The sequence below is a fragment of the Podarcis vaucheri genome, assembly GCF_965113315.1.
Source record: "Podarcis vaucheri genome assembly, chromosome: 5".
NCBI classification, from domain to species: domain Eukaryota; kingdom Metazoa; phylum Chordata; class Lepidosauria; order Squamata; family Lacertidae; genus Podarcis; species Podarcis vaucheri.
The window spans coordinates 64,226,339-64,241,397 of record NC_138763.1 but is presented as its reverse complement, the minus strand read 5'-3'; the positions used below and the strand labels follow the sequence as shown (position 1 = coordinate 64,241,397).

At 42.5% G+C, this 15,059-nt stretch overlaps 1 protein-coding gene across 10 annotated transcripts in view; it reads right to left on the bottom strand.

Moving 5' to 3' along the window:
* Window positions 1-13,842, bottom strand: part of KNDC1 (kinase non-catalytic C-lobe domain containing 1) — a 79,061-nt gene extending 65,219 nt beyond the window's left edge. For 4 of the 10 annotated variants that reach the window (XR_014220267.1, XM_082224873.1, XM_082224876.1 and 1 more), the window contains exons 1-3: window positions 12,126-13,168; window positions 9,664-9,862; window positions 2,621-2,679 (exon numbers count right to left, since the gene is read on the bottom strand). Coding sequence is in view for 8 of the 10 variants with exons in the window: in XM_082224873.1 (XP_082080999.1) it covers window positions 2,621-2,679; window positions 9,664-9,862; window positions 12,126-12,212 (345 nt within the window). In the remaining 2 variants the exon portion in view is untranslated. Of the gene's footprint in view, window positions 1-2,620; window positions 2,680-9,663; window positions 9,863-12,125; window positions 13,169-13,712 lie in introns of those variants that run through there. The other 6 variants (XM_082224869.1, XM_082224871.1, XM_082224870.1 and 3 more) reach the window with 4 other exon arrangements.
* Window positions 13,843-15,059: the final 1,217 nt, after the last annotated feature.

Here is a 15,059-nt window from a genome sequence, read left to right as displayed (position 1 = left end):
TGAGAGGGAGAAGAATCCCACCCATTTTTTTGCATTGGCTTGACATACTAGCAACATGGGACACCCAGAAGGTTAGACACTAGTTAATGCAGCTCTTCCCCACTCCTATTAAAAAGTCAAATATCATGGTGAGACCATCACTCTTAGGTGGTCTACTGACTGAAAGAATACTATACTTTTCCATGTCTAAGACTAGGTTTTTTTCTTTAAAAATGATGCAAAAAAGTGGGGGTCGTCTTATCAACAGATAGTGCATAGGGTGGATGTTTGATTGGTTGCCGCCGCAGCTGTTAGCAGCTATCAGGCGTGTTATTGGTTGCTGCGTCAAGGGCTGGTGTTGACTGGCTAATGCTGCGGCAATTGGGCGGGCAATTGGTAGCTTCTGCTGGTGAGGGGACAGATGAGAGGCGGATTGAGCAGCACGTGTGGGTGAGCGATTTTCGACATTTTCCCCTAAAAAAAGCTCCACAACTCTGAGTCATCTCTCCCCATTTTCTTAAATTTGAGCCCCCCAAAATAGGGAGTGTCTTATATATGGGGGCGTCTTATACATGGAAAAATATGGTATGTCTTTCGAATGAATAGAATAACTGTACCTAAAATAAAGAGGATATAAAACAGCAGCACTATCAGCCACAAGTGGCCAGGTACCTAATGCTGAAACATATCCGATAAGTTCACTTTTATTACCAATAAAAGTGTAGTGATACATTTGATGTAGGTTCAGGTAACTGCCCTATAGATTGAAAGATCTAAAAGCATAGTTTAAAAGAAACTTAATAATGTGAAATACTGCTTTGCATCCTGCTGATATATAATATTCCAATTGCCAGGACTCATTTACACATTATTTTTAAAATGGAGAAAAATTATGAGGATTTTAATTGAGTAGTTCTATACAATGGCTCTATAAAAAATAGATGCTCACATTCACACACTGCTAATTAGACTATTTGAATATAATTCATAATAGAAACAACAAAACATTGAATATTCTGCACAGGATGTTCAACAAAAATTCACACATTGCAGTTGGTCTAAAGGGTGTCTGATCAGGGAGGCTAATGAATCAATGGAAACAATTACGCCACTAATTCAGCTCAAGAATAAAGAACATTTATGAACTACTAGGCTACAGACATCAGTTGGTAAGTTCATTATACCAGAAGACTAAATTAACTATTCCATCATGAGTTATTTTTATAGAAAATACCAAGTACATTTTATAATTTGCTATAAAATTCAGACCCCAAATTAAAAGACGCCTGCTTCTTGGGAGAAAAGCAATGACAAACCTAGACAGCATCTTAAAAAGCAGAGACAACACCTTGCTAACAAAGGTCCATATAGTTAAAGCTATGGTTTTCCCAGTAGCGATGTATGGAAGTGAGTGCTAGACCATAAAGAAGGCTGATTGCCGAAGAATTGATGTTTTTGAATTATGGTGCTGGAGGAGATTCTTGAGAGTCCCATGGACTGCAAGAAGATCAAACCTCTCCATTCTGAAGGAAATCAGCCCTGAGTGCTCACTGGAAGGACAGATCGTGAAGCTGAGGCTCCAATACTTTGGCCACCTCATGAGAAGAGAAGACTCCCTGGAAAAGACCCTGATATTGGGAAAGATGGAGGGCACAAGGAGAAGGGGACAACAGAGCACGAGATGGTTGGATAGTGTTCTCGAAGCTACCAGCATGAGTTTGACCAAGCTGCGGGAGGCAGTGGAAGACAGGAGTGCCTGGCGTGCTCTGTTCCTCCTCCAACAACAACAACAACAACAACAAAATAAAATTCAGAATTAGCCCTTGAACAAATTAAGAAAAATCTGAGTTTAAAAGAGCTGGTGCTTAGTGCAAACCACTACTTTTATCTGCCAAACAGTGTTTTGTTTTGTTTTGTTTTGTTTCAGTACATAATGAAGGACTAATTTCTTGGAAGTCATTGTTAGTACAACAAAAAAAATCTGTACGTGATCCATACAGTGGTACCTCGGGTTAAGTACTTAATTCATTCCGGAGGTCCGTTTTTAACCTGAAACTGTTCTTAACCTTGGGGCCAGTGTGGTGTAGTGGTTAAGAGCGGTAGTCACGTAATCTGGGAAACCGGGTTCGTGTCTCCGCTCCTCCACATGCAGCTGCTGGGTGACCTTGGGCCAGTCACACTTCTTTGAAGTCTCTCAGCCCCACTCACCTCACAGAGTGCTTGTTGTGGGGGAGGAAGGGAAAGGAGAATGTTAGCCGCTTTGAGACTCCTGAAGGGGAGTGAAAGGCGGGATATCAAATCCAAACTCTTCTTCTTCTTCTTAACCTGAAGCACCACTTTAGCTAATGGGGCCTCCTGCTGCTGCCGTGCCTCTGGATCACAATTTTTGTTCTCATCCTGAAGCAAAGTTCTTAACCCAAGGTACTATTTCTGGGTTAGCGGAGTCTGTAACCTGAAGCATATGTAACCTGAAGCATATGTAACCCGAGGTACCACTGTATTAAAATATGTGGGGACCAAAATCAAGGGAGGGGGAACATATAGACATTCATTTTGGGGAATAATCAAAAATTCAATATTTTATGAAACTCTTTGTGGTTATAGAAGCACAAGGTTGTTACATGGAAACTTCATTACTTACCTCAAATGTGTTACCAGTTTCATCAATCTCTGGTGGCACAAAGGTACCTTCTGGGTCATCTTTAAAAAGAAGCAGGGAGTAAGAAGTTAAAATAGAATACATTCAAGCAGAATGTTTCAAGAACAAAATTTTAAAAATCCTTCCAGTATCTATAGAGTAGATTCAACAGCTTTTGACTACTGAATTATATAAATGCAGCAATATGCATTGCCCAAAAAAATCACACAAAACAGATACAATTACTTCCTAATATTTCCTCTCTAAAAATGGCATTGTAAAGGTGTTCTGTATAACTCACTAGTAATTCTATTTAGGGAATTACTAATATCTCAAATAAGAGTGATAAAGACATACCTTATCATCGCATGTGCCTAATGGGAAAAAACAAACTGCAAACTACTTAATCCTTGTCATGTGTAGCTATCTTGAAGGTTAAAAGCCATCAATCCATTTCAAGGATGAAGAAGAAGGCTGACAGACTGATAGATTCTTACAGACTCCAGATCTTAAGATGCTGACTCTGGGCTCTTCTGGAAGATATTTCTAGCACATTCTGTCTTACAGGGTCAGAGAGACCTTGCATAAAGACAGACACAGGATCTTCCAGTTAATTTATTAGTATCTCCATAGTGAATTATCTCCCCAGCAGGGAAGTGGCACACCTGAGGTACCACACTAGTTCATGGTCTGATCCTAGTCACCCACCAGCACAACCTCAGAAACAAAGTATGATCCAAAGTATACAATTACTCTGTTGGGTTTGTTTGATAACACAATACGAGCAAAGCAGTATCTATGCTTAAAATTGGAGCTCTATCAACCAGGGTGGGACTCATTTAGGAAAAAGAGTCTGATCAAAAGTATGGAGGCAATTTTCATGAATACTCTTAACTGCATAGGAAGGTATTTCCCCCCACCCATTCATAATTTGGGGAAAATTATAGTGAAAGAGGATCCAAGTGTTCACCTAGTGACATAGCCTTAGTCTCCACTTATGCCACACAAATCTTCAATTTCCAGAGATAATGATGATGATAATGACAACAGCGGACAGAAGGAACTAAGGCTGCAAGCAGGTTTCAAAAAGAACTTAACAGTCTCAGTTGCTAAGGGTAAACACACAGCAGGTGGGTAGGTGATGAGCAATATCATGGGAGGGGTGTTTCCAGCTACCCCCTCTTTGCCCTTGGAAGCCTTATAAGCTGCTGCTGCAGGAGAGGGGCTGAGAGTAACATCATGGGAGGGGTGTTTTTAGGAGTGTGGTGAATCTGTGAAACTGCCTTGTTATTTTTACTATTGGATGTTACATGTTGCTTAAGTAATCTTTTCATATTTATAGTACTAGAATGTGGCTCTTTGGTAAATTACTACTTCTGTTGTTGTTTTGCTATGTTAGTACGCTATTATTTTTGTTTTGCTATGTTCCAAAATTGCTACTGATACTGCTTTTCTACGTTATCATGAAATTGTTTTTGTAGTGTTTGTTTGAAATGCATGTGTTTCTTTGTTGCAAGCCGCTCTGAGCATGATTTTTGTGTGTGGAAAAGAACCATACAAACAAAATGAATGAAATATTTCTAGGTGCAAAACTGAAATGGGTGAATATTGCACCTAGAAACAGTAGCAAGTTCAACACTAGAGCACTTTGTTATCAGCAAGTTAAATTTAGGGTGAAATGGACAAATCAAGACAGAGACATCTCCTTTTAAACAAAAACATCCAAGGAGCAGTGCTTGAGGATTTCAGACTTGCTCAATTCATGCTTTAACAAATCACTCAATTGAGGCTACTGAATCATTGGAGAGAGGACCCCATCCGTGCAATGCTACCCACAAATTCTGTTCTCTTGTCATTTCAACAATTACATCAGAGTTAAACGCAATCTAGAAAGACATCATCAATGAACTTGAGAAGAGAACTGGAGATTTTGAAATTCTGACATGGTTGTTAAATAAATTAATATTTTTTTAAGAAAGAGAAAGCAGAGAACAAATAGGTAGTAACAAGCTTGCTGGAGATCTCAAAGGCTTCAGCTCTGAGTAAATCAGTTCAATTTGTTTAGCTTCAGTTCCTACCAACAAGTATCAAAAAGTCTAAGACAGTCGACCTTTCACATTACAAGAAATTTCAAAACAGAATTCTGGTTGTATGCAAGCAAGGCCCCTTAGAATGTAAAGGTGCTGGACAGCTGTTTCAATGACCATATTTAGGCATGTCTAAGTTCTGACATCATATCTACTACATATGATGACCATCATATCTACTACTGTGAGCAAGAATCCCGTAAAAGAAATGGAGTGGCCCTCATAGTCAACAAAAGAGTGGCAAAAGCTGTATTGGGATGCAATCTCAAAAATGATAGAATGATCTCGATACGAATCCAAGGCAGACCTTTTAACATCACAGTAATCCAAGTTTATGCACCAACCACTGGTGCTGAAGAAACTGAAATTGACCAGTTCTATGAAGACTTACAACACCTTATAGAATTGACACCAAAGAAGGATGTTCTTCTCATTATAGGGGATTGGAATGCTAAAGTAGGGAGTCAAGAGATAAAAGGAACAACTGGCAAGTTTGGTCTTGGAGTTCAAAAGAAAGCAGGGCAAAGGCTAATAGAGTTCTGCCAAGAGAACAAGCTGGTCATCACAAACACTCTTTTCCAACAACACAAGAGACGACTCTACACATGGACATCACCAGATGGGCAGCATCAAAATCAGATTGATTATATTCTCTGCAGCCAAAGATGGAGAAGCTCTATACAGTCAGCAAAAACAAGACCTGGAGCGGACTGTGGCTCAGATCATCAGCTTCTTATAGCAAAATTCAAGCTTAAACTGAAGAAAGTAGGAAAAACCACTGGGCCAGTAAGATACAATCTAAGTCAAATCCTTTATGAATACACAGTGGAACAGGTTTAAGGATTTAGATTTGGTGGACAGAGTGCCTGAAGAACTATGGATGGAGGCTCGCAACATTATACAGGAGGCAGCAACGAAAACCATCCCAATGAAAAGGAAATGCAAGAAAGCAAAGTGGCTGTCCAACGAGGCCTTACAAATAGAGGAGGAGAGAAAGCAAGCAAAATGTGAGGGAGATAGTGAAAGATACAGGAAATTGAATGCAGATTTCCAAAAAATAGCAAGGAGAGACAAGAAGGCCTTCTTAAACGAGCAATGCAAAGAAATAGAGGAAAAAAACAGAATGGGAAGATCTGTTCAAGAAAATTGGAGATATGAAAGGGACATTTCGTACAAAGATTACCATAATAAAGGACAAAAGTGGTAAGAACCTAACAGAAGCAGAAGAATCAAGAAGAGATGGCAAGAATACACAGAGGAATTATACCAGAAAGATATGGATGGCTCGTACACCCCAGGTAGTGTGCTTGCTGACCTTGAGCCAGACATCCTGGAGAGTGAAGTCAAATGGGCCTTAGAAAGCACTGCAAATAACAAGGCCAGTGGAAGTGATGGTATTCCAGCTGAACTACTTAAAATTTTAAAAGATGGTGCTGTTAAGGTGCTACACTCAATATGCCAGCAAGTTTGGAAAACTCAGCAGTGGCCAGAGGATTGGAGAAGATCAGTCTACATCCCAATCCCAAAGAAGGGCAGTGCCAAAGAATGCTCCAACTACCGCACTATTGCACTCATTTCACACGCTAGCTAGGTTATGCTTAAAATTCTACAAGGAAGGCTCAAGCAGTATATGGACCGAGAACTCCCAAAAGTGCAAGCTGGATTTAGAAGAGGCAGAGGAACCAGAGACCAAATTGCAAACATGTGCTGGATTATGGAAAAAGCTAGAGAGTTCCAGAAAGACATCTACTTTTGCTTCATTGACTATGCAAAAGCCTTTGACTGTGTTGACCACAGCAAACTATGGCAAGTTCTTAAAGAAATGGGAGTGCCTGATCACCTCATCTGTCTGCTGAGAAATCTCTATGTGGGACAAGAAGCTACAGTTAGAACTGGATATGGAACAACTGATTGGTTTAAAATTGGGAAAGGGGTACGGCAAGGCTGTATATTGTCTCCCTGCTTATTTAACTTATATGCAGAATTCATCATGTGAAAGGCTGGGCTGGATGAATCCCAAGCCGGAATTAAGATCACCAGAAAAAATATCAACAACCTCAGATATGCAGATGACACAACCTTGATGGCAGAAAGTGAGGAGGAATTAAAGAACCTTTTAATGAGCGTGAAAGAGGACAGCGCAAAATATGGTCTGAAGCTCAACATCAAAAAAAACGAAGATCATGGCCACTGGGCCCATCACCTCCTGGCAAATAGAAGGGGAAGAAATGGAGGCAGTGAGAGATTTTACTTTCTTGGGCTCCATGATCACTGCAGATGGTGACAGCAGTCACGAAATTAAAAGACGCCTGCTCCTTGGGAGAAAGGCGATGGGAAACCTAGACAGCATCTTAAAAAGCAGAGACATCACCTTGCCAACAAAGGTCCGTATAGTTAAAGCCATGGTTTCCCCAGTAGTGATGTATGGAAGTGAGAGCTGGACCATAAAGAAGGCTGATCGCCGAAGAATTGATGCTTTTGAATTATGGTGCTGGAGGAGACTCTTGAGACTGCAAGAAGATCAAGAACTGCAAGAAGATCAAATGCATGAGACTGCAAGAAGATCAAACGCATCCATTCTTAAGGAAATTAGCCCTGAGTGCTCACTGGAAGGACAGATCGTGAAGCTGAGGCTCCAATAGTTTGGCCACCTCATGAGAAGAGAAAAGACCCTGATGTTGGGAAAGATGGAGGGCACAAGGAGAAGGGGACGACAGAGGACGAGATGGTTGGACAGTGTTCTCGAAGCTACAAACATGAGTCTGACCAAACTGCGGGAAACAGTGGAAGACAGAAGTGCCTGGCGTGCTCTGGTCCATGGGGTCACGAAGAGTCGGACACAACTAAACGACTAAACAACAAGTTCTGGCAAATCAGAAATGGCAATCTGAAATCCTCTCCACGCTAAGCTTTTCATCAAATGTAAAGTCCAAGAAACAGCAAAGAGGAAAAACAAGACTGATGTCTTAGTTCAGGGTCGCAAGGATATTTATACAGCAGTCTTAGAATTAGTGAGGAAGTTGTACCTAGACAAATAAGAAAAACAAATGTGATAGGAGGAGGTCTTGACTTTGCAGGGGGGAAAGCAAAAATGGGACAAGTCCATACTACATTTCTCACACTTGTCCCAGATGTGGAAACTCCAGATAAGACTAAACCAACAACCAACACCATCTCCCTGCACTATTTTATGCTGAGTAAGGATGCTACCTCTTCCTCCTACCCACCCATCTCAGACATCCTCATATATAAAATGGCACATCAGTGAGAGAGGTTATATCTCCGTCCTATAGGAATTGTGGCCCTTCCAACATTGTTGGGATTCCAACGCCTATCAGCTTCAGTCAATATAGCCAATTGTTAGGGATAATGGAAGTTGCTTGCCAACAATATCAAGACAGCATAGGTTCCTCACCTGCAATCCTAACCAAGTCTACTCAGAAGTAGGTCCCACTGAATTCATTAGGGCTTACTCCCAAGTAACCAGTGCCAGGATTGCAACCTTGTTTGTCAGTAGTCCCAAAAACATTTAGAGAACACCTCTGATGACAGAGTAGACATAGTTGCCCCCACTACATATTTACTACAATGAGTTTTGAGATGCTGCTAGACAGATAATAAATCCATGTTGAAGCCATTAAATCTTGTATTGCAAGCTGCTAGACCCAATTTAAAGGTGCTTGAAAAAATACAAGACATGAAAATAAAACCAATGAGCTAATATAGTATAGCTTGATGGACAGTATGAAAAATTTACCAGTACATAAGCAAAGTTATATGCCCCATTTATCTTGTGTCACATAACCTGAGAAAGCTACTTTCTTAGAAATTACTGTTACTTGCCCAAGGCAGGTAGTTAATTTCAAGGCCAGCATAGTTACCCAGAATAAAAGGCAATACATCTTGCATCTGTGGTGGAGCCCTCAACTCTACTTCTGACTTGCCCATCTGCACAAGGCCTCAGAAGAGTAGAAGCTGGCTCTGATGTGCCTTCTCTTCCTCAGTTCCAAGCAGACAGGTTCCAGAGATCCATCCTTCCTCCAGTTGCTTACAGGCAGCTCCCCACATCACATTCATTTTTAACCCCATCTCTCCATATTTGCAAAGAGTCCTCACCTCCAAAACAGAGTATACTCTCTGTTGCTGGCTGGATGAGCATTTCAGGACACAATTATATTAACAGAACATTCCCAATTCCTCTCACCTACTGGAGAACCATGTCTCCCCATCACCTCCACTTCCTCATAGGTTTCCTCTTGCCACATCGGAAGGATTAAATGTTACCCAGCTTTGCATCCAGCCTTCTTGTTTACCTCCAGCCTTCTTCTTCATAATGTTTAGAAATACTGAGGCGAGGCAACATTGCTCTGATCATCTTAGCCAATAGTAGTTCAGCATACAGATTAATGGAATATGGAGATAGTTTGGAATTTAATTCTTAGCCATCATTATTTCCAACAAGTATGAGACCAATTCACTGGAGGGACAGTAAGTTGCGTAAGGCTGTAACCTATTGTTTGTTTAAATTTTTTTTTGCCAATGCCAGCTACATCAGTTTTTACTAGGGCATCTCCTCCTCAGTTCCTCACATCCTCTCCTAGTTGTAAGACTCTCCTTAGATTTAAAGCACATTGAGACAAGTGTATGGCAGCAATCATCATGTAGATCCTTTGGAAGATATTGATTAGCCCAGTGAATCAAATCTAAAAGCTTATTAAAATTTGAATTGGAAACCTTTGTTCAACACTGTAACAACTAAATGAACATACAGTATTAGTTGATATATCCTAATTTAGCTTTACGTGGGCTGACACTCATCCTTGCATTAAGAAATTACAGTTTCCAATCTAATTAAAATCCATGTACAAGTCTGATGGAGAGAATATAATGTTTCACTACATCCTCTCAGCGTGAGTTTTTGCACTTTGCAATGAATTGCCTAGGAGCATAAATACTTACCACTGATCTGCTCCATGAAGCATACATTGCCATTGGTGTTAAAAGCCAAAGTGTCAGGAGTAATGCAAAGTGTCTGAAAGATTGCAGAATGGGCAATGCTCTTCAGAGACTGGCTACACTCCAAGCAAACAGCCCAGACATCTTCCTCAGTGAGACAGCTATCCCGCAGTGACAATACATCAGCAAGAGACACGTTCTCCTGCCAAGACATGAATTCATAAATTACTCCACATTTTTTGACATTACTTGTAGCCAATTGTGTCAAATATAATCTATAATACACAAACCCAACATGTTTCCAGCAAGTTTAAGGCTTTCTAGGACAAAAGATCTAGAAGACGCATGTCTCTTTCACACAGTGCACTTTTATGGTGACTTCCAGTTGTTCCATTCCTCTCCTGTTCTTCTTAATTCTCCCCCCTACTGTCCGTGGTGCTCTTTTTCTCTAGTTGAAGCTGTCTACAGATTCCAAAATGTATTTCATCTGGAACAGTTGCTAAGGTGATTGTCAATGACACAGCACAGGGCTTGTGGGGCACAGCTATGAATGAGCAGCACAGGAAAAATGAAATAATTCCATCTCCTTCCCTTCCTCCAAATAGCTTGTTACTAATGAAAAATGCATGGAATTAACAATAATCCAAGATGAGAGAGGTGTGTATTTATTTACTCATCTATGATGCTAAAAGAAAATGAGACACATTTATAAAAAATATTAAACCTTTCCTAAATGTCCAAAGGTTCATTGGGGGGGGGAGGTAAATACTGCTACAAACCTCACCTGGGGTGAGGTCCATGGGGTCATGAAGAAACGGACACGACTAAATGACTAAACAACAACACCTACTTTATGTTAATATCCAGTATTAACTTGATTGGTGCTCACAATGGTTACAGTATTTTACTTCTCAATGTAAGCAGTTCCAAAGTAGCTGTTTGTGACATTGCATGTACTTTGTCAACAAAAAATACTTCCTTATGAGCAAGCTAACGAACAGGTTTATCACTTGATTTCCCCCCAAAAAATGAATGCATGCTTTTAAAAAAATAATAATTCTCACACTGACATTCATTTTTCAAAGTTGCCTTTTGACATTTCTGGGTAAATACTTAGCTTAATATACTGGCCTTGGATACTGCCCTAACTCTTCTCTGCTTCATTAAAGCAAAATCTTTTACTAATGAGCAAACGATAAACCAAAGAATGCCTTGATCTGAATGAAAACCCACCTACTTCCAGTACAAGTGGAAGACCACATTTATATTCCTATGTGCTTTTTTTTGGCACATGTCTAGAGTTTGATGAACACATCTTGTTGCACTAAAGGCCTTTTATGGAAGGTAATAATACTGGCACTTTACTGAAGTATCTAAAATTCAGTTTCTCAAAGCACATGCCTTTGTATTAATATAGACTGGTAACATACACAGAAGGTAATTCAGCACAGTTTAAAAAGTGAAATTAGGCTTAGAATCAGAGAGTTGGAAGGGACCCTGATGATCATCTATTCCAACCCCCTGCAATGGAGGAAAACACAGCTGTCTCATACAGGAATCAAGCCTGCAACCTTGGCATTATCAGCACCATGCTCTAACCAGCTGAGCTATCTTCCATGACTTTGGAAAGATACCAATGTTTCAAACTGACCCTAAACTTGGGCACACTCCATCAGTGTAAGACCCGCTGACTTCTGTGAGAGTTAAGTTTCTGCTTATTTCTCCCACTAAAATCAATGGGATCAAAGGGGCAGCTGACTTTATGGGATTCAGCCCCCTTTGCTTAGAGGTCACAAGTCATCCTCTACCTTTATGAAGCAGCCAGGGATTTCAACGAGGCTTTTTCAGAACAAGATTTGCTAGGACTGCAACCTCTCTACGTACATTAAGGGATTAAACCCGCTTGATTCAATCTCTGTGTTTACTTAGCAACCATTGATTTCAATGAGGCTTTAAAAAAAACCAAGGATGTTAGGAATGCAGCCTCTCTTTACCTACTTTAAAAAACTTGTTTAATAGATCTCCTTTTCAACTGATTGTACCAAAGGTTCACTTTTTTGTGCTTTGGTTTTCTAAAAGGCATGTGGGGTAGTTTTCACTGAAAAGTGGACTGGGCTCAGCCAGTCGCCTTTATGGAGCAATTTTGACCAGTTGCTGCTGCTGCTGCCTATTCCCCGAAAGGTTAATAGCGGCCAACGGTTGTCAGGCCATGGAAATGCGGTACCTAGGTTACATTCCCACAACACGGGAGGGCAACAACCGCAGGTCAACCAGAGCCCATTATCCCCGGAGTGGCCTAGCAGGGGCGATTCCACCCTCCGCCCCGAGACAAGCGCAACACACAGAAAGCAGCCGAGCGGGGAGGGAAGCTGGAGCTGGAAGGCGCGCAGGGTGGAGGCGACCGTCCAGGGCAAGTTTGCGCGCGGCGCCCGGGCTGCTCTGTCCTCGCCTCGGGCCACGCTCACCTCGTCCTCCGAGAGCGCAGGCAAAGGCTCGAAGTCGCAGCCCGCCTCGTCCTCCGCCTGCTGCTGCTCCTCGGCAAAGTCGCCCATGGCTGCTTGCGCGCAGACGCCTCTCCGCCCGAGGAGAGGCCAGTCTAAAGCACCAGAGCTTCGTCGCTCCTGGCGCAGCGCGCCCCGAAGTCAGGTCCGGGCCGCGAGGCTTCCATGGAGAAGGGCTGCCCTGTGGCTCTGCTCGAACTTTCTTCTGTGCGCGTCTGTGTCGCGCCCTTCCCGCCACCTTCTCAGCCACGCCGAGTTTGCAGCTCGGAGCCGCCTCCGCCTCCCCGTCCTGTCCGACGAGAGAGCCGGCGGAGGAGACGAGCGCCCAGGGCAACAGACGCTGCTTCGCACCTCGCCTTCGCCCACCAGGCGACGCCCCGCCTCTCTCCGGCCGGAGAGAAACACACACCCGCCCACCCTCCCTTGGGATCGATTTTGAACGAAAGGAGGAAACGAAGAACTGGACGGGGAAGGGAGAGTTTTCTTTTTAAAGGAGAGGGAACGCCACGTGGAACGCAGCCCACTTTCTAAAGCTCAGAAGGCGCTGTACTTGGGCTACAATCCTAGATACATGCGCTAGAGACGAAGGCTATTTGAGGCAACCTAGGTTGGAGTCCAAAATCTGTAGAATACTAGGGATTAAGGTCTTATACGATCACCCTGTTATCTGAGGCAGTTTGGGCTCCAGTCCTAAATATACGTACTAGGAAGTGAAGCTGCAATTCTATACCTGGCTATTAAGTCCTTAGAAACAGAGAAGCGCGTGCTTAAGTAGGCATGCATGGGATTGCGCTCCGTTGATCTCAAGGGGGTTTAGCTTCTGGATAAAATTGCCTACAGCTGTCCTGATAAGGACTGAATTATGTCCATACAAGTCTGGTCTTGCCCTTAGGCAGAGGGAGGCTGGAGCCTCAGGGAGCCAATTCAGGTGTCAGGAAAGGATAATTGTTATTAAATTTATCTTTCCTCTTGGTTTCAATGTATCTATGTGGGGTTTATTTGTCTTAAGTTTTTTGTGGGGGAGATCCCCCATCCTTAACCCAATAAATGAATGAGTGTCAGACTCCAGCTAATATTTCCCCAGTCATCCTTCAGGGCATTAAAATAAAGTTCTGGGCTTCTTGCTCGCCTGTTTTATTTCAGTAGGAAGTCTGATACAAATATGTACCCTAAGGTATAAGGTGTTAATAGGCAAGTTGCAACATTGTAGTGAGGCCTGCTTTCTGTAAAAGATCTGGCTGCAGCCTGCAAGGGAAGTTCTGCAGTGGTACCTCAAGTTACAAACGCTTCAGGTTACAAACTCCGCTAACCTGGAAGAGTTACCTTGAGTTGAGAACTTTGCCCCAGGATGAGAACGGAAATCGTGTGCCAGTGGCACAGCAGCAGCAAGAGGCCCCATTAGTGAAAGCACGCCTCTAGTTAAGAACAGTTTCAGGTTAAGAATGGACCGCTGGAACGAATTAAGTTCGTAACTAGAGGCACCACTGCATTCTTAAACGTAAAAGCAGCAGCAGGAGGGAAGCCAAGCAACATCACAGTTTTTGAACCTACCTGTGCCCTTGGCAGAGCCAACCTCATCAATGGCTAGGGATGCCCCTGGAATCTTGCATTGCTTTTGGAGATTGGAGTGGTATGTAACCAACCAACAACAATTTTCATTGCTCGGGAGGGACAGACCTATTTGCTGATTTGCCAAATCAGGTGCCAAATGTTGTTTCAGCAGCAACATGTCTTGGGCCAACCATGCTGAGCTTTCTTAGACTTCAAACCAAACTTCACCAGATGCACAAGAAGTAGACCCCCTTCAAAAAAGAAAAGAAAAGAAAGTCACTCCACACTAAATAAGAGTTAAACTTCTAAAGGGCTATTGGGCCACTGTGGAGAAATCAGGACACTAAAAAGTAAACACATTTTTGTTGTTGTTCTGGTATCTGCATAGTGACTAGAATAATATTATTCTGACAGTTCAATCCAATGTGAGTCTATGCAAAAGGGAAGCGTGTGTAGGATTTCAGTGCATGGAAGAGTAAAACACAGCCCTATGCATGTTTCTGCAATGCCATTCAACGGCACTCACTCCTAGCCTTTTGCTGCAATCTGATGCACTTACCTGGGGCTCACAGCATGACTTACTTCTGAGCAGACAAGACCAGTTAGGATTGTCAGTAGATGAAATAGGGTAATGGCCCAGTTCTCATTTCAAGCGACACTTCCTGAGCCCCATCCTCTCTAATACTGGCACGCTGTTGAAGGCTCTTAATAGTGTTGTAAGCTTCGTTCATTTATGCCGCAGCAGCCTGTCCTTGGTTGATTTAAAAGCTACAAGAGAATGCTTAAAAGAACAAAGCAGAAAACAGAATACAGTATGTTGTCAACAGTTCAAAAACAAGCCACAGAAGCTGGTGGTGGAGTGGGTGTGTTGTGTGCTGATTCATTCATTCCCAGACTGTTACACGTGTGTGATGTAAAGACAAAATGCATTTCCATTCAAAGATTTAATTTGTACAGAAAAGCTGGGGTCCTGTTGCACTCCAGATGCCGTCAGACTCCAAGCCAATGTCACCAGCAGTGAAGGATGATGAGAGCTGAAGTTCACCATCATCCAAGGGCCCCATCTCTACTCTAGAGCCAAGTGGTGAGAAACCCTGGAGAATGGCAACACTAACAGCATTTTAACGAGGCTTCCCTGAAAGGCAAAAATAGGGAGCGATAGAAGAAAACTGGGACTGTCCCCACCTCAGCTGGTTATTTTTAAAAGGTTGGGGGACCTTGTAAGCACTGATGCACAAATTTGCTTTCTTCCTCTTCCCTCCAATAAGGAACAAACAGGAAGGAGGTGCAGGTGGGCCTCTATTGCTGTCCTGGCCTCCCAACACAGTTGGGTGCTGGTGCTTACTG